The 27,679-nt window shown below is 34.0% G+C and overlaps 1 protein-coding gene across 1 annotated transcript; it reads left to right on the top strand.

Annotated features, from left to right (window-relative positions):
* Window positions 1-4: 4 nt before the first annotated feature.
* Window positions 5-27,640, top strand: LOC115441032 (adenylate cyclase type 3). The gene is made up of 20 exons (XM_030165600.2): window positions 5-550; window positions 628-777; window positions 859-974; window positions 1,081-1,192; window positions 3,614-3,741; window positions 3,827-3,985; window positions 5,693-5,831; window positions 6,118-6,213; window positions 6,532-6,623; window positions 8,190-8,445; window positions 10,127-10,210; window positions 10,284-10,388; window positions 14,805-15,016; window positions 15,836-15,911; window positions 16,742-16,964; window positions 17,897-17,979; window positions 18,228-18,329; window positions 19,363-19,611; window positions 20,617-20,763; window positions 24,094-27,640. Exons 1-20 carry the CDS (start codon window positions 5-7, stop codon window positions 24,226-24,228), a joined length of 3,210 nt encoding a protein of 1,069 aa, XP_030021460.1. The 3' UTR covers window positions 24,229-27,640.
* Window positions 27,641-27,679: the final 39 nt, after the last annotated feature.

Below are 27,679 nucleotides of genomic sequence, written 5' to 3'. Positions count from 1 at the left end.
AAAAATGGAGAAATCAGTACAAAGAAAGAATGCGGACAGTTGTAGTTGCAGAACATGCTTAGTGCCACCATGGGGATTTTCAGACCTAGAAGAAGAAAAATTGTATTCGGCTTACACCCAACAACAGCGACACCGAGCCGTGCCGCGTCTGCTTGCCGCAGGTGTCCTTTTCCAAAGTTTTGCTATTATTGTCCCTGGAGAAAGAGATTTATATTTTGCGTACGCGTCGGTAGCGATAGCGCTGTTGGCCAACCTATCTCTCGCTATGCTATACGCATGTACACGACGTTCCCGCAACGCCCTCACTCATATAGTTTGGCTAGTACTGTGGGCACAGCTTCTGGTGAGCGCGTCCCGTAGACTCGGAGATTCTTACAACGAGTTGCTGGGATGGGCGGTCATATTACAATATTTCACACTCGCAACACTACCGTTCCATTACCTGCTGTTGATGTTTTATAGTGCATTATCATTGTCTGCGTATCTCCTCGTGCAATATTACAACGCTTTAACTGCGGAAAGCAGACTCGCCGATGATTTTCATTATCAAGTACGTATTCACTATGTTATTTAATTCATAAGTAATATGAGCTTTACTTCTTTTAAAATATACATTTATTTCGTCAGCAAGCTGCAAATGCTTCGTTATTAATAGGAGCAACAATGCTGGGTGGAACAGCGTACGCTATTAGTGAGAGGCAACAGCGCTGCTCTTTACAGGAAACAAAAAGAAGTCTCCGTGACAAGCTCACTATTGAACAACAAAGTAAAGAGCAGGTAAAATATTTATGTAAGATATGGCTGTTGCAAAGACTAATAACTTAAGCATCATTAAATGATAATTTATTTTGATTTTAGGAACGTTTATTACTTTCAGTACTTCCAGAGCACGTAGCTGTACAAATGCGGCAAGATCTAGGTCTCATTGACACGCAGTTCAAAAAAATTTATATGTCGCGCCATGAAAACGTTAGGTATGCTATTCTCTCCCTTATAAACAATATTTTTAACTGAATCACAGTGTGATGTAATCTTCTTTTGTAATAAATGAAATGAATATATTATTACTCGTAACTACAGTATCCTGTATGCAGACATCGTAGGCTTCACAGCAATATCATCCACTTATTCTGCGCAAGATCTCGTTGCAATATTGAATGAACTGTTCGCCCGTTTCGATCGCCTTGCAGAGGTAAATACAAGTTCGTTTAATTACTAATCTTCCAGTTTATACATGAAGGAAAAGACGAAGGGTCATGGTTATGTTTTCAGTTGTCGAGGACTTTGTTCACAGTAGAGTAGTTTTCCATATTGTTTTAAACTAACCCCCTCATTCATAAACGTTTTTTATCTAAGGACGAAGTAAAGCTGTGATAACAAGCTTGTTTCTCAGTGCCCAACGGCACTGAGAAACAGACATAGGGCCGTTGTGATTGGTTATTATTGTTGTATCTCAATATTAGCCAATCACAACGGCCCTATGTCTACGCACTGCGAAGACTGCCATGCCGTCAGCACTGAGAAACAGACTTGTTATCACAGCTTTACTCGGTCGTTAGATAAAAAACGTTTATGAATAAGGGGGTAAATGTTTAGATCTTATTTTATTTTCTAAAATTAGGCATTATCCGATGGTTCTCAACTCACAGGATGCCTTAAGATTATAAATTTTAGTGTTATTTACGACATTAAAATTGTAAAAGTGTGTTGTGTATTAGACAGGTATTCAAAAAATTTATAGATAGGTATCAGACCCTTAAAATTGTACCTCGTAAAAATATAAAAGCTTTAAATTGAATTTTAAGAATGCTAGTGCTTTAGACTGAATTAAGTACATTGACAAATGCCGCAGTAATAATGTCCTTCATTATGTAAGTTGGTACAGTCAGCAACAGAAGTCGTTGAACATAATTTGTTTCCAATATTTCCTAATCATTATCATTTACCATAAGTTGCTGATTAATTTAAAAACAAAACAACTTGTCATAAATGAACTACAAAAGTAGCTGAACGCTGTCAAACCATTAACTGCTAAACATTACTAGCGACAATTTTTATGATCTGTAATATATACAAATGTGGCTGAAATTAGCAAATTCTTTGTTTTATATGCAAGCTTTTTTCTATTCGTTAAATTGAACCCATCAAGCTTCAAGACACCAATATCGCGAAGCGCACCGCGTTTTTACTATCAAAACATTGTCGAATAAATACAACAATCCAGGATGTTATTTAAATTGTTATTTTGTAACATACTAGCTTTGGCTCGCTACTCTGCCCGCGTGAAAAAGTTTTTCAAAGATAAAAGTCGTGCTTTATATTTACCCTGGATAGAAAGTAGCGTGTAGGGCTTAAGAGTAATGTAGCTTCCTATTAATGAAATATTTTCAAAATCAGTTAAGTAGTTCCTGAGTTTAGCGCATTCAAAGAAACAAACCCTTTAGGTTTATATAATAGTATATATTGAAGTTAATAACCAGAATTATAAATTTTTAAGTATGAACAAAACATCATAATATATTAGAAAGTAATATTATAACATTAAGAGAAATAGGTTAATTACATTTTAAACATCCTATTTTATAGAGCACTGGCCGGTTTAAAAACAAATGTGTAAATTCAAAATTATTCTGACAGGAGATTCTCCTCGAAGGTTTCAACGTAAACGTCAGTTTATTTTTCATATTTTTAATGATGTACGAGCTTTTGCCCGCGGCTCCACCCGCGATATAAAGTTTTTCGGGCTAAAGTTTTCCCTTATAAAAGTCACGCTATATATTTTCCCGTAAGCCTATGTTCTTCCCAGGGTCTCAAACTGTCCCCATACCAAATTTCATCTTAATACGTTGGGTAGTTTTTGAGTTTAACACGTTCAGGCAGACAGATGCAGCGGGGGACTTTGTTTTATTATATATTTATGTAGAACTTTTTAAGAGGAACAATCCCGTCATACATCATTGTTGCATAATTTTAACCGTTTAAGCAGCGCACGCAACAGAAGCTCTCAAAACTAATAAATTTTGCCCGTTTTTGCAACATGTTTCATTACTGCTCCGCTCCTATTGGTCATAGCGTAATGATATATAGCCTATAGCACTCCACTAACAAAGGGTTATCCAACACAAAAATATTTTTGCAGTCTAATCCGGTAGTTCCTGAGATTAGCGCGGTCAAACAAACAAACAAACTTTTCAGCTTTATATAATAGTATAGAAGTATAGATTCAATATTTAGATTCATCAACTAATGCATTGTCAAGTTATAAAATGTTTAGCGACTTTTGTAACATTGAAATGATAACCTTAATCTGTACTCGTCTTTGGTAAGTGATTTGTGGTCCGTTTCAATGTTCAGGTGTTTTGTAAATTAGTATTTGTTCATCGACTTTTGTTGCTGATCGTACCATGGTGTTGTATTTTTAAATATAACTAGCTATCATCTACAACGACCGCAAACACGACTTCATCTTGAGAGTTACTATACTTATTTTTAGCTATGTTTGTCGCTAGGAAAAATTCTACATTTATGAGCTTTTTTATTTTCTCTATTAAAATGGGTTTTACTTTTTAAATTGTAATCTTATTTAGCCATACAAACGTGAACATTATTGCAGAAATATCAACAACTTCGTATAAAAATTTTGGGTGACTGTTACTACTGTATCAGTGGTGCGCCTATAGAGCGATCCGACCATGCAGTACTTTGTGTTCATATGGGATTATCCATGGTAAAGGCAATAAAGTAAGTATTTCCACAAGATTTAAAATTACCATTTTTATGTATTGAATATACTAATGAACTAATAATTCACGTTTTTTTTCGTTAGGTATGTGCAACAAACGACTAATTCACCTGTGGACATGCGAGTCGGTATTCACACAGGAGCCGTGTTAGCCGGAGTTTTAGGTCAACGGCAGTGGCAGTTTGATGTTTATTCCCGAGACGTTGAGCTAGCTAATAAAATGGAGAGCAGTGGAATGGCTGGGTAGCGACATTTAAATCACTGTATTTATGGAGTATTTATGTGTTGATAGAGTAAATGCAGACTATACTATAATTTTATTGATTTGTAATTACCTTGTTTTTTTTTATTATAAGGCTTTGCTAATTACAGTTTCAATACTTTATTTTGTTTAAAGCTCTCTCCCCAGCAAAATGGTGTGCGTACCATATGTTTAAGAGCTATCTATTCGTTACTTATGATAAGTACATGTAGAATAAAAAAAAATACATTATATTTTTAAAGTATTTTATCTTTACTTCGGTTGTTTATTTTTTTTATAATGTGGATATTGTTTTATTAATTTATAACGAAAATGCCACTAAAATTGACAATTGCGTGTACCTCTTCCTAAAGTACAAATCATTTTAAATTGCAACTATCACTATTAGATGCACAATTTAAAAAGGAATATTTTGGGATTTTAAAATATCAAAAAAGACCTCAAATAATTTTTTAAAGAAATTATTCGTAAATCTTTGCATATTCCGGGCTGTAATTCATAGCCCGAAAGAATATGGGATAAATGGGCAAGGCCGTAAGCTTGGTGGAGGGCCTTAATGAAATAACGTTTAATGTCATGATCCGTATTTATAGTCCCTTGATATTTATAATACGACTAATATCCGGACATCAACTAAGTCAAATTTTACGATCAAATGCAGTTAGATGGCGTTAGATGTAAACAGTTCAAGTAATATAAAGTATTTTTTTATTATAGATTAAGCTCAGCTTAGTGATACTAATTATAATTGCTCGCTATTACGCTAAACTATGTCTATTTTATATCTTTCTTTTTATACAGTGCCAATGCAGAGCGCAAACTATATAATAATTCTGACTAAATAGTCAAAAGTGTTACAAATATTACGTTTTAAAGCTGACGATAAGTACTACTGAGATATTCATTTTCTTAGATAATCCTTTTAGTTTCAAATTCACTTAGAATTGCCATGATAACATTTCGAGGGCTTCCGGGGGTCAATCTGCGGGCCGTGGCGGTTGCAATCTAAACTAACGAGCAGATTTCGACTAGATCTTGTAGTGGCCGGTATAGCGAAGGCTAAACCTAGTTTTAATAGAATGAGACTAGTCCCAACAATATGTAATCTTATATTTAGCTGCGTATCTCTATTATAGACTGTACTCTCTTTGGTTATAAGTCGTATTATCAATATTGTTTTCGTGTATAAATATAAATGTCCTATTGCCTCGCCCTATAATATTTCGAAAATGTGAAGTCTCAATTGTGACAATCGCAGACACAACTGGAGGTAGGCGGTGCTTGTCACTGTGTTCGACTTTAACGCACAATATTGTAAACATTTATTATTTTTCTATCCAATATATTTCTCATTTCATGAATGTTTTATACTTACTCGTATGTTAAAAATGTATGCACTCAATTCGAATACCTGATACTAATTTAATAAATGTATTAGTATTATAGACATTACCTAATGGCAATGCAATCAAAAATACTTATCAATCAATGTTTGTTTACTTACATATATAACTAAACCAGGAAGATCTATTGATAAATATAACAGTAGCTATTATGATTCTTGATCAGTTTTTTCTTTTTGGTTGTGTTTTTCTGGTCTAATAGCGGATTCGCTGCCACTAACAAGCTTTTATTTCGCCCGATCTTGAGTAAAATTTAATTAATAATGTATGTTATTTTTTTTGTAGACGAGTCCATGTATCTGAAGTAACACTAGGTTTTTTAAACAATGAATTCGAAGTAGAACCAGCACACGGAGAGCGCCGTGAGGAAATGTTGAGGCAAGCCGGTATAAAGACATATTTCATTGTACGAGTTCTAAAACCAGTAAGTTGTTGGACATAAAATCAATAATCAAATGAATCATTAGTGTAGTAATGAGGCTTTTAAGTAGAAAAACTGAGTCACCAAAGACGTTTAAAGCTCGGCGAATGTCACGAGTTAGGTAATATTCAATATTTCAGCATACTTAAGCTTTACTTTAAAATTATAAATGTAATAATAAAATAATATTATTTGGTACATTATTGATCATGATATATTATTATACATGTTCATCATATTAATATTGAACCTTATAAGATATTTCAATGATATTTTTGTTGTTGTGTAGTACCAGGGAGACGAGAAGAGTGCGCTTGAAGGCGAGGTGGAGGGTGGCGAGACGGGCGACACGCTCTCGGATCTCAGAGACGAGGACGAGGACTCGGTGAGTGCACTACTGCGCCCCGCCCGGCCGCCCGGCCCGCCGCGCCGCCGCCGCTGCGCCTGGTGCGCTCGGTGGGCTCGCTGCGCGCGCCCCTCGCCCAGAACCCCCTTCCAATATTCACCTGCCTAAATAAATAGGACACTGGGGCACTACGCTCGCAGCTCGCTATAGCTCTAGTTTAGCTATCCGTAGGCTAAATGTGTCATCAGCGTTCGAGTTTTCATCTAGATGTCTGAATTTTGTGGATCCAAATCATAAGCTGCTATAACAATATGTTGCTTACCTATCACATAGAAAAGCTTCATAAATTATTCGTAGGTTTTGTCACCACAAGACGAGAAGAAGGATAATGAAGAAACTAAAATACTTACTATGTTGCAAGAGGAGCTCGTCAACAGAGATGACGACAAGTAAGTTTTAGTGATTAACGTTCGTTTAATTTAGAAAATTATTATTCACTAAACTAGAAGAAAGTATTTTTCGTTTACATAAATAAAAAATAAATGTAAATAATTTGAACTGCGATAACCATTTTAATGTCAACACCAAAAAAGTAATAGTTTCAATAACGATTTATTATAATATTTCCAAGACAAATTTTAATTAAGTTGCGGCCATACAAAATCTGTTAGAGAATGTTCCTAAATTTATTAGATAATTAATTTTAATACTTATCTTTCATTTATACTCTGTACAACGGATACGATCGTTGAAATTAGTCTTTCTAATGCAAATGAACGTCATCCGTCGGCAATCTCTGGCAGAAGACAAAAATAAGGCAGGCGCACCATTTAAAAGCTAAATAAAATCTCCTCATACAAAGCCTCCGAATAGAATATAGAGAAGATATTTTGGTACCGCATATTTATCTTATCTACGTCTAATAAAATATCATTGGTATATAAAACTGATTCATTAAATACTTGGGTAAAATCCGTCACTGGTAGTAGTGGTGGTCTGTTTGCTGGTGGTACGATTTTTATATCCGGTTAGTAACAACCATAGTCCGTTCAAAACGAGTAAAACCCCACGTACTTACGTAGAATAGTATGGTGTACTAACACACTCGTGTTGCATTCCGGGAAAAGCTCAGGTATATTCGCTTTTCAAGAGGCCGGCATAATTGTGTTGACCAGCGAAGGGTAATCATCTTAAATGTCAGTTGACACTCTATGTGAACCCTATTTGACTTATTATCAGGTGTAGTTGGGTCATATTGCCGTGCATGGGCACCTATATAAATAAGAAAAAACTATATAAACTCAAGAGTAGTTGAAGAAGCCTCATTCAGAAATAGGTGGAGATTAGAATCCAATTAATTGTAGACACCTTATTAAAAACTAAGTATGTCACATTTTCCACTTCCGATGTTAGTAAATTCCGTGTATCAATTGAAGTAGTGAATAAAAAACATGACGTAAAAACAATGAAAGTAGGTAAGTATTCATTTTATATCAGATAATATTAGTCCTTACTTGTAGGACTATTTACTTACTTGATTATTATAATAACATTTTGTAATAATATTGTCAAGTAATAAGTGACTAAAGTACACAAAGATACATGTAGAGCTCTCGTAGGGAGCCTGCTTTAAAACAATAATCATCTTTTATAATGATAAATACTTAATATCCAGTATACTTTCACGCATGTCTCATTTACGTGTAAGTAGTTCAAATTATTCCTTTGTCACAATTTTCATATAAGTCTTTACAGTTTGAAAGAAACAAAAAACAAAAAAAGATTTTTCAAATGTTTTATTTTACTTATTATTTTAAATTCTATTTGAATATACGTACGAATAATGAGTTATCTGTTTTAATGCCTATATTTGTATGCTTAAAACATCAAATTCTTATTTTAATTAGCCAATGTAGTGTAACTAGTGAGCTGTAGTACAAATATAATTAGTCACCAGTAACTGCATTCTACGATTGTTTACGATAACATAGTAAATGGGTCATCGAAATCTACAGGGAACTGGCTGACGCAACGACTCTCTGCCTAACATTCAAAGGATCAGAAGTTGAGGCTGCGTTTGCCAACCGCAGTGATCCGTGCCCTCTAGCGTTGGCGGCGCCTCCTCTCATGCTACTTCCAGCCGTAGTCGCCCTCGCCAGCTTCGCTGTCCCCCCCACCTGGGCTCTTCATGCGGTGTACCTGGCGTTAGTGCTTGAGACAGGCCTAATAAACATCATCTACTATATGCACTACAGATACACGCAATATAAGGTGAGTATCGACACGAGAATGGTCAAGTTTTACCTAGATTACACTAGATGGCGCTACATGCCACGGAAAGCTAGAACTTTTTTAGGAATTAGATACATTATCTTATAAAAAGCGTCTTATATTTGATATTTACAAAGTCCTTAGTTGGTTAATGTTTCCTTCGTCAACGTTTAATTCGTAATTTGATTCATAAACACTTTTTTACTTGGTTTTTACCTATTTCAGTCGGCGATGACAAATTATATATTAATAATGACCTAGCAGATAAATGGATTCTTATTTCTTATTCTATTTTTGGATGCTTGTTATTCGTCATGATTTAGCTTATATCTTCCAAAGGAAATATTATGTTGAAAGGATTTTAACAATGTATTGTATTTATGTATCAAAAATTGCCACGCTTACTTAGTTCATACGAATACCTACTAGTTGTTAATAATGTATAAGGCTCGATAATTCAAGGGTATTTAAAATAAAGCACAAAGGATATTTATGCAAAAATGACGCAATGACTACATTCCTTAATTTTTTATGGTTCCAATTCAAAGTTCAGCAACTTTTATGAATAAATTAATAGTAATATGACAATTTGGTGTTGTTGAAACGAAGATGTCGCTTTTCAAACGTCTATGAATAATTAATTATTTACACAATAATTAATGAGGTCCTAGATTGGAATCCCAGATTCAGTTTATAAATTGTTCTATCCCAATACATAATATTATTGATATAGGTTCTGGGAATACATTTTCAGTATGTTGATTCAGTGTTTATGGCGGTTAGAAATATATTTTAACTTAAATATAAATTTTCATAAATCACTATACGCGTCATTGGTCCAAAACAATATAAGAATAAGTTTCAGTCGCGGTCACAAGGATTAAGACAATCGGCCACGAATCACACAAACTCCCGACAAATGATCGTCTCAGTCCGGGATCAAGAATGACCTCGCATTTCACAGCCAGCTCATCGTGCGCTGCGTCATGAAGGCTGTTAATTTTACTTTATTACTTTGTCTACTCATACCTATATTTGTTTATATCTTTAAAGGTCATTCGCATTATAAATGATTCATATTTGCAAGAAATGTATCTCAATCCAAGTAAAACTGAAAGCAAGGATTTGCTAATGTGTAGTGTATTAGAGTCGTCGATGCCTAGCCACGTGGCGACGGGCGGTCGCTGCGAAGTAATTCTATTTCTACAAATAATACTATAAATTAGATTAACAGAAAGATGTGTAATTACCTACTAAACTCAATACTGAACGATGTCTTAAAATGAAGGTTTTTTATATCGGTCGTCTAGGGAACTAGTTAATGAGTGCCCTCAAAGGGAATCGGAATTGGGAAAACATAATATTTTATTGATGCATCACAATAATAAACCCGGAAAGTTCTTGTTTGTTCCTCTATCTATATGATAATAAGTATAATAGGAAGTCGGCGTTAAACACTTTACTATGAATTAGATAGGATGATTTAGTTTTAATGTCCGGCCGCTTGCTTGAAAACTTCCCCTCTTCGAGAATTGAGATATATGCTCCATATATTATGTTAGAAACTCATACAAAACGTTGCCTATCCTGGAAATTAGATCAGGGATTTTCAAGTCACATAACATGTATACACGGCCAGGAAGATGCGGAAAGTTAATATTATTTTTTATGTTTATTACAGAAAAGATCAGTGAATCCCAATTGGAAATTAACCTGTGGCACATTCAACATAGCGATATTTGTCGCCGCCAATGTCGCCCCTTTGGTATGTATCTATACTGAGTGTCTATTTAAAATATAAGATTTAAATTTAATGAAAAATGTAACTTGGCTCTCAGATCATTTGCGGCAGTTACGAAACGATGATTGAAGACGGATTGTTGGATACTTCACTGGGACATCAAGGCGCGCGCCGCTGCTTGCATCCTTCGTATTACTATCACGTAAACCTTTCTTTTACTTTCACGGACGAACCTATCACCCAGTAGATACAAGTCAGCAAATTCTTCTAAATGTAGGAAATGGAAATTATTGCATTTAAGCATAAATAATTTACAAAATTAAATGAAAAGAAAAATATGTGACTGTAGAAGAATCTTACATAATATTATTTGATTAATGCTGTTGCAACCATAAGACACAGACGACGATGCTCGTGTAATATGCGTTTGCAATCCGATAGACATTCAGTTAAATACTAAAACAATTAGTTTCAGTTATTTCTGAAATAGTATGACGATGCTTGTCGTTTTATTTTTATGCAAATTATATTATGTAAATAGAAACTTGATGCCTTTATTTTAGCAAAGCAATACATCCACGATTCGCTGAGGTTATTCCCGTCCTATGGGATAGGTAGCTTTCACCTATCTCCATGGCGAGCACTTTCGCATCTTATATATTATTATTGAAATGATATTATTCGAGTTTGTTTTTGGAATGAGTACGGTGGGGTAAACTCACAATGAGTACGGTGCTAGTAGACCAATCAATTATAATGCAACCTTATCCATAAAATGTGAAATATAGGTAACTTTAAAGATCGTTGCTAAAATATTTGTGAAAGTAGCGAGAGTGGACTGTAAATGTTATGTAAATATGTGATGGACTTTCATATGACTTTTAACGCTGGTTATAATCTGCTTAGATATTATATATATATATATATATACAACCTTAAAACAAATTATTAACACATTAGCTATTCTAAGAAGTAAATCAGTGTTGGTTTTTAGGATTAAGATAATTTAATTATTTTAAGCTTCGATATTGAAAGTTAAATTATTGCGGTAAAATAAACTCCTATAATTCTTTTCTCTGGATTGTTAATAATGAAATAAAGAATTTAAAAGGCTTATAAAATACATAGAAAAATGAGATTACTATAAAAAAAATTAGATAAGAACGAGTTCCTTCGCTGTGCAAAGGTCTAGTAACACTACAATCTAAAGAACAAGACACACATCATGGCTTTATTCCCGAAGGGGTAGGCAGGGGTGCAACTACGGCACCCACTTTTCACCGTATGTGTTCTACCCCATGTGATTTGATAGGAAGTAGCCTATAGCCATTACGGTCACTCCGGGCTAAAACTGAGATTAAAATTTAAATCCATTTGATAGTAATCACGTAGTTAGCACACGGCATTGCATCGCACTCGCCTCGCACAGCGATGTTTTATGGTCGGGCGGATCGAAAGTTTTGTCACTGTATGTAAACATTGAGTTTCCATATAATACACTAGCTTTTGCCCGCGGCTCCGCTCGCGTTATAAAGTTTTTCAGGCTAAAGTTTTCCGTTATAAAAGTAGTAGTTTCCCGGGAGCCTATGTTCTTCCCAGGGTCTCAAACTGTCTCGATACCAAATTTCATCTTAATACGTTGGGTAGTTTTTGAGTTTAACACGTTCAGGCAGACAGATGCAGTGGCGGACTTTGTTTTATAATATATTTTATAGAACTTTTTAAGAGGAACAATCCCGTCATACATCATTGTTGCATAACTCTAACCGTTTACGCAGCGCACGCAACGGAAGCTCTCAAAACTAATAAATTGTCCCCGTTTTTGCAACATGTTTCATTACTGCTCCGCTCCTATTAGTCATAACGTGATGATATATAACTTAGAGCACTCTACAAACAAAGGGCTATTCAACACAAAAAGAATTTTTCAGTTCGAATCGGTAGTTCCTGAGATTAGCCATTACTGCTCCGCTCCTATTAGGTATAGCGTGATGATATATATCATATAGCACTCTACGAACAAAGGGCTATCCAACGCAAAAAGAATTTTTCAGTTTGGACCGGTAGTTCCTGAGATTAGCGCGTTCAAACAAACAAACAAACAAACTCTTCAGCTTTATATAATAGTATAGAGTATAGATTAGGCACTTTGATCATCAGGTGTTAACAGACTAAAATAAAAATCTTAATAATGCTGTTTGAGAAAAATAAAATTACAAGTTATTTTTTAAAGCAATTTAAAGAAATAAACCGTTTTAACATGTTGGTAAGCTCAGTTTACTTTTAAATGGCGCTAATTAATCATTTAAAAGATGAGTTAATCTATAATATAAAAATGAATCGCTAAATGTGTTGGTAAGCGCATAACTCAAGAACGCCTGGACCAATTTGGCCAATTCTTTTTTTTTAATATTCGCCGAAGCTCAAGGATGGTTTTTACGGCGAGAAAATATCAAATAATTGCCGTAAATACCCTAAAAACAGTCCTTTTCTTTATCCCATACAAACGTTTTCTAACTAATACGTAGAGTCAATTTGAGCTTTATTGCTATTGTATAAAGTTCACTGTTGTCTAAGCAATGTAGGTGTGTTCCTAACATCAAAGCAGTGTGCGTTGGAGCACAAAATATAATAATGTAATGTCGCGTTCTGAAACTCAACAAAAGTGATATCGCGGACCCGACTTGAATTTAAAAGACTACAGTTTCCAGTGCGGCTTGCTTTTGCTATGACCATAAACAAGTCCCAGGGGCAATCATTAAGTGTTTGTGGTATTAATCTGGAAAACCCATGTTTCTCCCATGGTCAATTGTATGTTGCCTGTTCCCGTGTTGGAAAACCATCAGATTTATTTGTCTATGCGCCAGGGAATCAAACAAAAAATATTGTATATCATAAAGCACTACAATGAAAATAAAACTGATTTTTGTTAATAATTATTATGGTTACCAATAAAGCGATTACTTACTTTTAAATGCTTATATCTGTTTTATTTAATAATTATTTTTTATTCACAACGCCCTATCACCAGGGTGAAGGTTCTGTTCAGGAGAATTTTTGCCCCGACAATAAAATAGATAGGAACAAAAAACTGTCATATTACAAATCTTTTTGATAGGACGAAGTCTGTCGGGTCCGCTAGTAGTTAATATATAGGTCTCAAGCGGGTTAATTTGATTTTTATTTTTATTTCCTGTCCTGAGGCTAGTAGGTATAGGTGTATTACGTACTTAGATATTTTAAAAAACTTGACTGCCTCGGTGGCGTAGTTGTATTGCACGTCCGGTACAATAGCGCTCTGAGGTCCTGGGTTCGAATCCCGGGTCGGGCAAAGTGATATTTGGGTTTTTCTGCTCAGTATCAGCCCGGAGTCTGGAATTTGTGCCCGATATGGCGATAGGCTTGCCCCCTGTCATATCATGGGACGGAACATACTTGGCGAAAAGTGGGTGCCTTAGTTGCACCTCTGCATACCCCTTCGGGGATAAATGCGTGATGTTATGTATGTATGTATGTATATTTTAAAAAATTAGAGCACTTACCGTTATTTCGATAAATTTTCAACATAATAACTTGTTTATAACTCAAATAGCGCAGTTTCATAATATCACATTAATAAAAATGCTTAACATAAGTTTTTGATTACGGCAAAAGTTTGCATCTTCTATGTATATTAAGATACCAAAGCAGTTTTGGAAAACATAGAAATTATACCCAGAATGCACTATGTTATATTATGCGTATGGAAATATCGGTGTTTAATCTGGATTAAATATACAATTAAATTACCTGTTTCACCGATGATACTATTTTTTTATGTAACAATAATGCTTAGGGCAAATTTGATAACAACTTTTATACAAACTACAGTTTTTTCTGATTATATATAGAACTATAGTCAGCATAATTTACCCGAGATGGCGCTATCTGCATTATGATACCTATGTTCGTCTCTCTTATTAATACGAAAATTTCATTAAGACAATATCAAAACTACAGCAATTTATGTCTATTGTTTACCGAACTAATAAGCTCGGTGACCCTTGTATGTATTAATTGCGTCTCTGTGTACCCCTTGTTTATTATATACGAAATGAATGTGAAATGTTCATAATCAGCAGCGGTGCAAAGAGCGCTCTAGATACAAGAAAAAATATTGATATAAATTTTAAATATGTTTAAACATAGGGTTAATAAAACACTAATAACTTCCCAGGACTATAATATTCTGCACCTACTAACATTATAAACAACTTCTTTTGTTGTATGATGATTATAGTTACATATAAACGGTTTAATTACGTGTCTTTTGACATCTATCGCAGAATGGCAATTGATGCGACTATGATCTCAACAAAAACAACATTTTGTTTTGTAAGTACCTGACTCGTATCATAATGGTCACCACACCTCTAAATAATATATTATGGAATATATAAATAAATGATGAATTAGGATTTCAACTGTCGCATAACTCTTGTTTTACAAGAGCAATTGGGCTCCTCCCTTAATAGCATGCTTTCAAAACATTGGTTATAAAGTGTAGTCACATATTAAGTACAATATAAGTAGGGATATATGATAAAGTTATTTACATGATGATATTATTTATAAACAGGTGGGTGTAGGAGCGGCGTGTGGCGTGCTGTGGATATCGCCGATGAGTGGGAGCGCGCGCGGGGCGCTGCTGGTGGCGCTGGCGCTGGCGCACGCGGTGCCGGCCGGCCTGCATCCCGCCCTGCTCACATCCAGACCCTCCCTCGACCGCGACCCTTACCTGCAACCATACAACGCTACGGCTGACTACAACGAACAACTCTTCGCCATACTGTAAATTTCTATAAGATTTTATTATTTTTAAAAGGGGTATTATATTGATTATCCCATATTTATAAATGGATCTGGATAGTAATCATTATCTATGCAAATAAATAAAAAAATAGCAAAACTAAGATTGCAATCTCACTAACTTAGTCCTTAATATAGTGTTTAAGGCTCTCCTCCGAACAAATGGTACATTCGTCCCATGCTTTTACGGCGCACGAGTAACGGCCGAGAATGTGCAGAAAATTATGAATAATTTCTTCAAAACCCAAATTTTAAATCATCCTGATAAAAATATTCCTTATTAAATATTTATCAAATAGCGTTGCTTGCGAATTAAAATGATGTGTTTTTTAGAAAGAGAGGCACATACATAATATGTCTACCTGTTTGAACGCGATAAACTCAAAAACTACCTAAGGGATTTCGAAGAAATCTGGTATGGAGATAGTTTGACAATCTGGGAAGGACATAGACTTTCTATCCCGGGAAAATATACAGCGGGGCTTTTAACCCGGAGATATTTTATACCGGAAAAACTTTTTCACGCGGGCGGAACCACGTGCAACAGCTAGTGTATTATACATTTCGATTGATAGTTACTAGAAATACGGGGCACCGCCTTAAATGTGAAATATCAACTAAATAAATTGGAGCTAAACAAATATTATGATATTCGGGTGGTCATAGTCGATAGTGGCCATATACCATCAGATGACATATGGGCTCAATCGCCCAGTTTATGCTTTAAACATATATAGTATTTGTCGAAATGCATGTAGCGTAATTTAATTTTGTTGTATATCAACATTAATTTGTTTGTAGGTCACAAATCCACGGCGGCCGTCATATACTGATGCTGTTTTTCGTCGTTATGTCTATATTTATATTTAACAGATACGTAAGTAAACTTGTATTACACTTTTAATGTGTATGAATAATTATTTATCTTTTGGATTTTGTTCCGGTTGGTTACTTCCCGTTTGAAAGGAATTTGTAATGTGGGGCGTTGAGATTTGTATTTTTGAAAAACTAAATACGAGATAGTATTGCCCATTAATTATTATATTGCGGACAAAATTTTGTGCAGCGAAATGTGGTTCACTTACCAATATGTGAAATAAAGATTGCTTTACATGCCACAAACTCCACATTTCGTGACTGTAGAGTAAATAGAGTAAATCCCAATTTCGACATATTGAGAGTGTTAGTTTGCGTGCGTGTAATCTCACCAAGTCAACGTTCGCTATTTATGTGTTCACGTCTATACTTTTGTTTACATTACGGTTAACCCACAGGTTTGTGAGTCCACATTTTCTTTGCGGTATTTGATTTAGTATCTACCGAATAGACTCTGGACTTTATTACAAAATCTCTACTAACTCTACATTCGAAATGACAAGCAGAGATTCAAAAATCATTGCACATTACTTGCAGACGTTTGCCTGTTACAACACTTTTCTCATTAGTAAAGAATGGTTTATCATTTTATTTATCAGCATGCTTACGTTAATAATATGCCTTTAAGAAAGATACATGGTTTAGGTTTAGAGGGTCGTATTCATAACTTGGAGAGATAAGTCTGTCAATTGTACTCTATTATTTATATGTAGATATAATATGTCTTTTTTCCTCTTGTATGTGTGTACTAAAAATAATAATTGTACATATAATTTACATGATGATATGAGTGTACGAGTTTGCATATTATGGTGGTTATGTGGTGTTCAGACGGAATCTCTGGAGCGCGCGCGGCACTCCCGCGGAGAGCGCATGCGCGCGCAAGCCGAGCAGGCGAGCGACCTGCGCCGCCGCAACCAGCAGCTCATACACAACGTATTGCCGCCGCACGTTGCCACGCACTTCATGGGCGCCCGCCACCATCACCGTGACCTCTACAGTCAGAGCTATGCAGAGGTTGGCGTGTTATTCGCGTCTATGCCCAACTTCTCAGGTAAATAACGAACTTTAGTCGCGTCTATTTATGCGTGCTTTTATGTTCTTTCAAAATAATAAATATATAAGAAATCATTTCAATATTCATTCACTTGATATTCGGGAGGTAATATTGCTTAAAATAACGTCTACGATTACACCGGTGTTCTGAATGTTTATAAACAACGAAGCTAACTTCTTAATATGAATCGATTAATTGGTTCGCTTGCCACATCTACTACTTACTGTAGAACGAAGAAAGTTAAATTTTTCGCTTAGTACACATTTAATAAAAATGGGACCTTTTTCAAATCTTAGGACATGACTGATGATGCATACTCTACTGAATAACCTGCATTGAAAGTGTGTGCATACGTAGATGTAATTTTCCAGAAAAAACTATAACAAAGAATATATCCGTAAAGTTGAATGAAATCACTAAGACTGTTGAATCATTTGACTTCCGTATCATAATTTAAAAAAACATACAATAATTGTGGATATTCTTAAAGTAGAAACAAATGTTTTAAAGATTAAAGCCGAGATACTTTGTCTGAATATTTCTATTTGATTTAAATGAAGTATTCTGTATGACTCGTCAAAATTTACATACAGGAACTGAATGTTTAGCATTGAATGTTATTTCCTGAAAGCGCACTATGTACTTACTTGAACATTGTAACTAAATAATCTAATTTAATCACATACTTATTGAAATTTAATTGTATTTGCATTATAATTATGATTTGTGTGCCTGTCCATATTTAAATGATGTTCAGGATGATCAAGAGAATGTGATACAATGATACATGCAAAATAACGTTTTAAATTTAGTAATCAATTTTCATTATAGAACACTAATTAAAATTTCCGCTCCGATCACGAGAGAAGACGCAAATTTCGACACAGATCCTGTGGGATCTCTAATAATAAATTTGTAAACTATTACAGAATTTTACTCGGAAGAAACAGTCAACAACCAAGGCTTAGAGTGCTTACGATTTCTCAATGAAGTGATATCGGATTTTGATTTGGTACGTAACAATCAGATATTTTTGCAAGTTGTGTAGTGTGTATATTTTTTAAAGATCTTGCCTTGTAATTATAATAATATCATAATTATATAAGTTAAACAAAATTAAAGCGGAAATACCGCTAATTTTTAGATTCATGTTTGATAAGGTTTTTAGTTTATTTTATAGGTATAATGTTCGTTTTAGTGTGTTTATGGTACGTATAGGATAAACAACTATCCAGCTATCTATCTGTTTATTTTTTTCAGTTGCTGGAAGACTCCAAATTCAGTAAAGATATAATAAAGATAAAGACCATCAGCTCCACATACATGGCCGCTTCAGGGCTAAATCCCACGCGACAGATGCAGGTACGTAGCAAGTTTAATACCAGTTTAAAAGAATGACGACCGCGACATTGCGACATCTTCAAATTACCCATCATTGTTGTTATGAAGGTCGGTAAATCCGCATTAAGAAACACAACATTTAACTAAATATTAAATACATTCTAATTTTAATTCACAAAACACATTGTACTTATAACTGTAAGATATAATAATAAGTATGTTTATATGTATTTTTTCTTTTACTTATGCGGTGTTCAATAAAGAGTTATCTAGTTATCTATCTATAGAGAGATATTTGTGTAGTCCTTAATTATTAATCATTACTATACATCAAGCCACGATTGTGGAAAATGTATACTTGTTTTCTGAGATAAACCCTCTAAATCGAAGCTATTTTTAAGGACTTTGGATATATCAAATTTGATAATTTGCCCTTTATTGATTCCAATCTCTTTATGCGGCCGATTAGTTTATAAATTGAAATAACACCAAAAATACGCTGACTGTATTAATGTAGTCGGTTGGTTTAGTTCAATTATTTTAACACCGACCGCTAATCACGAGGTCAGTCGAAGCGAAAGCTAAAATAGCAACCTGTAGGACAATGAGCCGAGAACCTACCTACCTTGTTTCTTTATGAAAAAAAAACCAAAGGATTGCCTATATTTTTATTTAATTTACCCGATAAATGAGTCAAGTTTACACGTTCAGTGCCATAAATACAATAAATATTTAATATCAGCAGACATGTTTACTGTTTGTGTGATTCAAAGATTTTATAAGCTTAATTATTACTTATATTCGGAAATTTTTAAAAACTCGAGGGTCATATTCGATGATTTATTTAAGTACCTTTATAGCTGACAGGGTTACTTCTAACTTGACCCTTTTTATAATAGTAGTTCACATTGTGTTAAATGTTTTCCATTGCGCCGGGCGGGTGCCGTAAGGCCGATGACCGCAACATTACCGCACAGATCTCAGAGGCTGGAAAGTAGTAGTCATTAAATTTTCTTCTCGAAAAAAAATGAACTTTGACTAACACATCGAATAGCCTTCAGACTGCGTGGTAGTGCGGTGGGCGCACCTGGCGTGTCTGGTGGAGTTTGCATTGGAGCTGCAACGCGTACTGGCCGCCATCAACGAGCAGTCGTTTAACCACTTCGTGCTGCGCATGGGCGTCAACCACGGACCGATTACAGCGGGCGTGATCGGAGCACGCAAACCGCACTACGACATATGGGGAAACACTGTCAACGTCGCCTCGCGTATGGAGAGCACCGGCAAGGCGGGATGCATACAGGTCACTTATACATTCACGGTATCTAAGCTTTTAAAACGAAATTCAGTAGGTATTTAGTGAAATTAGCCAACTGTCTTTCAATAAATAGTTATAGGTATTCCTTGACACTATAAATTATTATTTTTCCGAATGAGCATGGAAGTCTTTTACTACGGGCGAAATTTTAAATGATAAGAACCTATGTTAAACCAAATGTATGATTTTGCTTGTTATTTATGGTCTGTGGATAGGCATATCAATGATTAAAAAATATTGCCATTTAGTCGAGGGAGAGTTAACATTTTTCCCCAAGTCTAAGATCTGTTTATGCTTCAGTGGCTGGCAGTGTCGCTGTTACCATCCTTATATAATTACCAGTCTGTATTATAAAAGAAATTCATTGGTGTTAAACATAAAAACACAAACAAATTGTCACACGCAAACGTAAGGAGGGAAGAGTTATTATGTGATTAAAATATTACATTATTTTAACATCCCGAAACAGTTTTATTTGATCGTAAATATATAAACATAAATATTTAAACTATAAAATACCTAGTACCGGTTATTGTTTTAAATATTTGAACCAATGTGTAAAAAATAACAGGAACTACGTTTTGTGAATAGTAAACCAACATTGAGAAATCAGAAAGTATCATTTTTAGAGCAAAAACACTTGATTATAGCCGGCGTAACAATAGTGACAACACGTAACCGTGAGCTATGAGAAATTTGCAAAATGAAAAATAGCTATAGACTACAAGAACCATCAAAGTATCAAATTAGCTGACCATAAGTTTACATAAGCATCAAAAGCGAAAACCTTATGGAGAGTACACATAGAAATTTAAACAAAAGCTGCTAAAGACTAAAATAAACTGCCACAAATCCATCACCTACACACGCCTAAGTCTTAGCGAGGATGTTTTATTAGAAAAAATATAAACAATCAGAGAAATATTATATTTTTAATACTAATATACTTTTTAAGTTATATGTGCTTAAGTACTTACGTTGTATTTTCAGGTGACTGAAGAAACATGCGAGATTTTACAAAGTTTCGGCTACTATTTTGAACAACGCGGCTTAGTGGCGGTCAAAGGCAAGGGCCAGTTGATGACGTATTACTTGCAGGGCAAGCGGGAAACTCCCGCCGGCCATGCCAAGCCGACAGTGAGTATCAATTGTCAACGTTGTGCTGATTTAAAAATTGTAACCAACTTGAGTTTAGTTTAATGTTTACTATCAACTATTCTTAAGATGTTATTAATGTTGTTATTATTTATCATACAAACTAAAGAGGAACTTAAAAATTGAAAGTAAATTTTTTGGTTCGATTAATTGTTTGGTAAAAGATTTATTAATAGACGTAAATGGTTTTCAAGATATAAGCACTAGCAAGGTTTAGGTTCCGCTGTTAACCAATGAAAGTTTTTCTAGTTACTTTAAGTTAATATGCAATGAATTTATTGATGGCAAGCTATGAAATTTATTGAACGATATACATTCTTATTTATGAAATTGTAAAAAGTAATTACTTTGAATATTGTGAATGTTACATAAACCATGTTTGTACCAGTTACCTATATTTGTTACTAAACGTGTACTACTTGATATTGTGAAAGAAGCTATTGAAGGTTACCCAGGATATGTCGCCCGCGTCGATTTGATCTGGACAGTCTATCTGAACAGGCCGATTATATGACGATCGGCCTAGACTGATAGACTGCCTAGATTGACGACCATTTTCAACACACCGAAGATGATATAAGTTACTGCAGCAGACAGAAGACTACGCGGCACCAAAACTTAAACTAAAAATTAATATATTTGTTTGGTAAAATAATGTATTGTAAGTTAGATTAAAATTACCTACGATAGTCATCTGTTATCAGAGTTCTTATAGGATTTTTCTTTGTGCATGTAAATGCGAATAATTTCTGGTGATATAAAAAAACAAATATTCTCACAAACAATTTAGAAAAATCCTCTATGTATCAAAACAACTATACTAGCGGCACCTCTCAATACGTGTATATTTATTAAAATTTAACAATTTTGCGTATTTTATCAAGATTTTTATATTATTTTTTCCCCCGACGTTTCGAGGACTGCAGCCTTCATAGTCACGAGGTGGACAACCCTGCCCAAGATAAAATCCACAAAATAGTTCTATGTCATCGCGTAAACATGAGAAATGAATATTTATACATATTTTTTAACTATTTTTTTTATATTACACTTTGTATATAAAGAATATAAAGACGGACAGTTTTTGTGTTTTCCTGACATTTAGCTCCTCAATTATATTGTTGTAACCAAGGTTAAGAAAAGTATTTGTGAACTCTACCAACCCGCACTACGTTAGCGCGTAGTACTACTACTAAGGCATTTAAGTCCTGTGCCTAGTAGTGGGTCAGTTTAAATACAGGGTCGGTATATATTATTTTTAAGACAATGATTATAAATATTATTTACCATATGTTGCTTATTTAGTATAATAAGTAGAGTGTTCAGTACCTACATAGGTATTATTTTTATGTCTTTACTGTCCATACATTTATTGTCATAACTTCTATCAGTGGAGAATAACAGCGCTTATACACATTTTAATAATACCAAGCATTGAAGCTCGTTACCTCTCTGGGAATTAATAAATTATCGTTAATGTAAGAAGGAATTAATCAAATAGTAAAATTTATTGTTCATTTTCATGACAAAATAATAAGCTAAAGAGGTAATTAACCTCAAAGATAAGGACCTTTACATCTTAAGAGGCCAGCTGTAAATAAAATTATACAAGGCCTGTTATGCGAGCTGTTATACTCAGTTATTAAGAATGGCAAAAGCCGGAAAGCAAAAAATTCCGCCTGGTCTCCGCAAGGTCTAAATATAAACAATTCTAGGTATCCCTTGAACACTATTTGACATCTCACACTTATTTTGACAAGGAATATTACATACTAAATATTCTTGTTCGTAATAAGGTAGGTTATATTCTTCTTCTTTTATGAAATTATATTGCCACCCGATGACGCACATAATTTTTTTTAGGATTACAGGTTCTAGGTATCTTATATATTTAGCATATGTATATTCAGCATACGTTACCAATATTACATGTTTACTGTGGACGAGTTATCGCAAAGCAACGAAAGCAACGTCTCTTTCGGCAGATACGGATATTTCGCAACAAATTCTTACGTCCCAAGGTACTATAAATTTTAATAAGGCATGTAGATAAAGTCAAGAGTGATCCTTGTTAAGACATTTTATTTTAATAATTATCTGACATTTTATACATAACCAGGAAAAGAAAGTCTATCTAAAAACAGATTATGTATATGTTTAGTTGAAATTCAATTCGTTGCGGTGATTTTAAAATAGCTGTTCAAGCAATTCAGAGATTTTTTGTGTTATAAACGTTAGGCTTTTTCATTCAGCCCATTAAAGAAGAGTAATTATGCCACCCTGTGTGTGCAACGAATGCATGTAATTATTATGAAATGTTTTTGTTTTTTAAATGATTTTATGTAACTGATAAAATAATTATTAAATTAAAAAAAATCTATTTAAATGAAATATTTAAATATTTAACACAATATATTATTGTGTTTTCTTTTTTGTAAACTTTTTTAGTTTATCTTGGATATTGCAATATTAAAAATATAATTTCTACATTACAGTGTACGGTTTTGTAAACACGTTTTTAACGTTAATGTCATTCTCTTATTTAAGTATATTGTTATTTTATCTTTACGTGATCATATTGTGTAGTATTCTAAAGTTGTAACATGGTAGAGTTGCGCTGTAGATTGTTTTATCTGCGGCGGAAAATGGTGTCGTGCTGCAATGTAATAATTTGCCAACTTTCTTACAAGTTTCTTACCACAAGCCGATTGAATCCCATTCCCTATGGGCATTTCTCATCTTTCTTAGAGAATGGGAACACACTGATAATTATAAACCACGGAAACCACGCACCACGGTAGCTTTGGGCGTCCACCTGTAAGGTGGACAGACGCGCTGATACGCTGAACGAAGGCGGCCCGCTCACCTGCCCGTCTGGAAATTTTTAACGAAGGCCAATGTTCAGCTGTCGACTTCATGTGGCTGATGATGCTGGTGATTACTTAACATCAGATGGATTAACACCATCTTGTCCTAACTACCGCTAAAAATATTTAAAAATATACTACTTCTTTTAAAATCTGAACACGACTATAAGGCAAGAAGTAATCCATCTCTTGCGTTCATTAGTTAAGGCATGCACTTACATGATCGGGATAATCAATTAAGTGTTCTGTAATTTTATAATTGTAATCGTAATTACTTACCCCCAATAAGTTGTTTTCTTTTTAGTATATTATACATTTCTAACACATGTGTTAAATATATTATTTGTAAAATAACACATTTAACGAAAAGATACCTTAATGTTATGGTAAGTTATTAAAAAAAAATGTGTCTGTCTAATATATTCATTAATCTTTATGATTTTAGGTAGAGGAAATAGGGGTCGAAGCAAATGCCGGTGATGCGCTCCTTGTGAACGGCGACGCGACCGTCACGCCACAACCGCGCGTCGCGCACGCGCACCCCGACTCCGGCGCCGACCGACCCTTGTTACAGAAATAGACTAACCGTGTCATTCATAACGGCCTTTCCAACAAACTGCATCTGATTAAAAAGCAATAGATACGGGCATCAAAATAATATAATTTATTTCGTATTTTGTGTATACCTCAATATTTTTAAGTACATGATTAAGACATGTGTTGATAAGGTTTCCGACCTTTTATATTTATACTTACGTATACAAATTACAATGTCGTATTATAGTCATAGTTCATCATCCAAAAGTAACAACACTTTCTTTGACATAGTGTTCATACACTTATTGGAAGGATATGCCAATATCATCGATTTAGTAAATTAGTGTGGTCTATAGTTACCGTGCTATTTATTAATAGGCTTCATTCACCAGATAAATTAGAAAAAAAAACTCTAAAAAGTAAAAATCTAAATTTGTTTTTTCCTTTAATTTTGGAGTGATGAAAATAATTATTATAAGGAGTCCGACACGGTAACACTTGGATTAAAATATTACTAGGCATTTAAAATAAAGTTGAAGGACAAACACAATTACCTTGTTTACGTTTTAGAGGTTATTTGAGTCGGGGGCTACACTTTTAGTTTAATTTTTATTTTAAAGTTATGGAATCTTTTCTCCACTATGCACTTCGATCATCAACCATCTGATCTATTCGTAAGAAAATATTCTTATGAGCCTAAACACGTCATATATGCTGTAAATTGCTAATTAGTTGGGTATCCTGCAGACTACTTGATGCTGCAGCATCGGGTTAAGCTTAACATGCCTTAGAGATACGTGGTATCTTTGTGGTACTTCAGTGGTGAAGTAACAGGACAAAACATTTCAAACCAATCGGACATGTGCGAGTTAGAAATGGGGTGACGATCTTCAAACATCTGAATAGATTTTCATAAATTATAGCTAAGAACCATGTTGACCACATCAGCTTTCAAACAGCAAAATCGGTCCATTCGTTTGGGAACTACGGTGCCGTACACATACCTCCAGGCACAAAGATACATATTTTAAATTTATAACACATTTGTTTTCGTCGGGCGTGAAATTAAAAACCTATTATTTGTATGCAAAAAATATATTCAATGAAAGAGCATATTGAGGTATAACAACCGCATCGAGTGAAGAATAACATGATTTGTTTTATAAAACGTAGTGCCCGAAGACTACCTATTTAATTAATCAAATTAATTATTTATTTTATTTTTAATTCGACGTAAAATAATATAAAATTAATTTTACAATACGCAGCCGTGTTTGCCAGGTGTTTATCATGTCATTAAATTGTCCACTCATTTGATCACAATAATCTTAAAATAAAACTTGCTAAAACAAGTTTTAGTTGTCAAGTCTGTTCGATATTCCTCTAATAAATATTATTGTGGTACTCTCATGATACCTATATAAGTATGTACTTATGGTATGTACCCTAGCAATATATATCGATAGGTTTTTGAATAAACGTAATAGTAAGTAATATATCGCTATAATTGATAACATAACATTATATAAATACATTATACGTGTAATGAAAGAATTCATCCGGTAAATACCATTTGTAATAGTTCTACGTGTATGTATTGCATGAATGTTACCTCGTTAGTACCCGATGCTAATGAGCTTCGGCGATGACTAATTCCAATTGTTAATACTTATTTTTTATTTCTATAAAACTATTAGTAAATATGTTCGGTGAATTTTAGAAATATAGACATCATTATGAAATCGAAATAGTTTCGTGTACGAAATTCATGGTGTAATACACATTAAAATATAAATGCGTCAATGTTACCGTCGCGGTATTTTAATTGCATTATTAAGTTATGTTTAATAATGGGAAAGCGTGCGCCGTCTAATGGGTTTTACGTAATTGGACAAATGTCACTCAATATAGCCTAGACATATACACTTGTAGGTGTGTAAAGCGAATCTTTGTGGACTTCTCGATGTAATAATATGTATTAATGCAGATGAATGTACTTGATAGAGAATAAAATCATTTATTCTTCGCCTTTTATCTTTGTGAGATAACGTAGCGAATTTTAGTATGTAAGGAGTTTATAAAACACTTATATTTTGATATACTAAATTATATTGTTTCCGTGCAGTTATTTACAATATAGGTTCGCTATATGATCACTTAGTTCGTATTACTCGATAGATGTATTGTTAAAGATAAATTACATTGCTATGCAATAGTAATCTTTATAGTGTTAAACTTAATTTATAACTTCCGTTTTATTGTAGTTGTAAACCAGGCACATACATTTTCTTTGTTTTTTCATTAAGGCTTTATGTTAAATATATACTGTATGTAACAATTATGCAGTTGGAAGCAATATTGTAGTGCATGGAATAAGATTTCAGTTTGATGAAGTCATATTATTATTGAATTTCCTTTTAATGAATGAGTTAACTTAGTTCCTAATCTGTATGTTCTATTAATTCGTTTGCAATACACGACTCTACGATAAAACTACTTATACACATATTAGTTTACCGAAGCGTTATTTAAAGGCTGGACTAAATTGCAACAATGATAGATTTTTTACATTTTATTGTGACCATAATTCGTTTTCCTAGTAACGCAAAATGGTATTGGCTTTAGTACGGATTATTTCATCGAACTATATTATTATATTCACTGAATAAATTAAGATTTAAGGTGAAAATAATTTTACAAACACGATATACTGCTTTAACGTTTTTATTATTATTCAGGCCAGTGATATGTTAAGCAATAAGCGGTCGAATCATAACAATGATGCACACAATATGTGCCTACACAAAAACATGTTGTTCGTATGCCAGTTTCACAGTTATGTAATGATCTCGGTGCAGATGTATGAGAATCTGCGAATTATATTGCCCCTTCTTATCTTTACTTATTAACGTAGCAATATTGTGATATTGGTTGTTAGGTATTATTAAATGATTAGTAAGCTTAGTTAGTTGCTTAATCTCATCGTATGTATTGACCGTGCGCCGCAATGAGGTGTTACCTCACTGTGTGATCCACCCTGGCAGCGAGTCACTTTGCGTATAGTACAATAATAATTAAATATTGTGCTTCTGTGAGTCGCTTAGGTTTATCTATTTAGTTTAAGTATTTGACGTGTCTTGTTGTAATAGAGTAAATGTATGTGATTTACGTAGCTAATATAGGGGCTAGATGTCATTGTTAGTGAAGATATTTCATTAGTGTATTAAAGATCAACTATTAGTTAATAAATTATCATATATTAGGACTTTCAGTGGTGATATTATTACTAATACATACTTAGGTCTATGTAGAAAGATGATTTTATTTTTTTCTCTCTAGTGATATATCTTCCTGTGATTTGTGACTATTAATAATTTTATACCTACATATTCTAGCTCAAAAATCTAAAGGTTGAACTTTACTTGGCTATAATTTTATTAAATAAAGCAATAACTATAAAATATTATGAGTTTTCTATGTCTGTTGACGCTTTA

The sequence above is a fragment of the Manduca sexta genome, chromosome 23, assembly GCF_014839805.1.
Source record: "Manduca sexta isolate Smith_Timp_Sample1 chromosome 23, JHU_Msex_v1.0, whole genome shotgun sequence".
NCBI classification, from domain to species: Eukaryota; Metazoa; Arthropoda; class Insecta; order Lepidoptera; family Sphingidae; genus Manduca; species Manduca sexta.
Note: the sequence above shows the minus strand (reverse complement) of the source record. Positions and strands in the feature narration are given on the sequence as shown.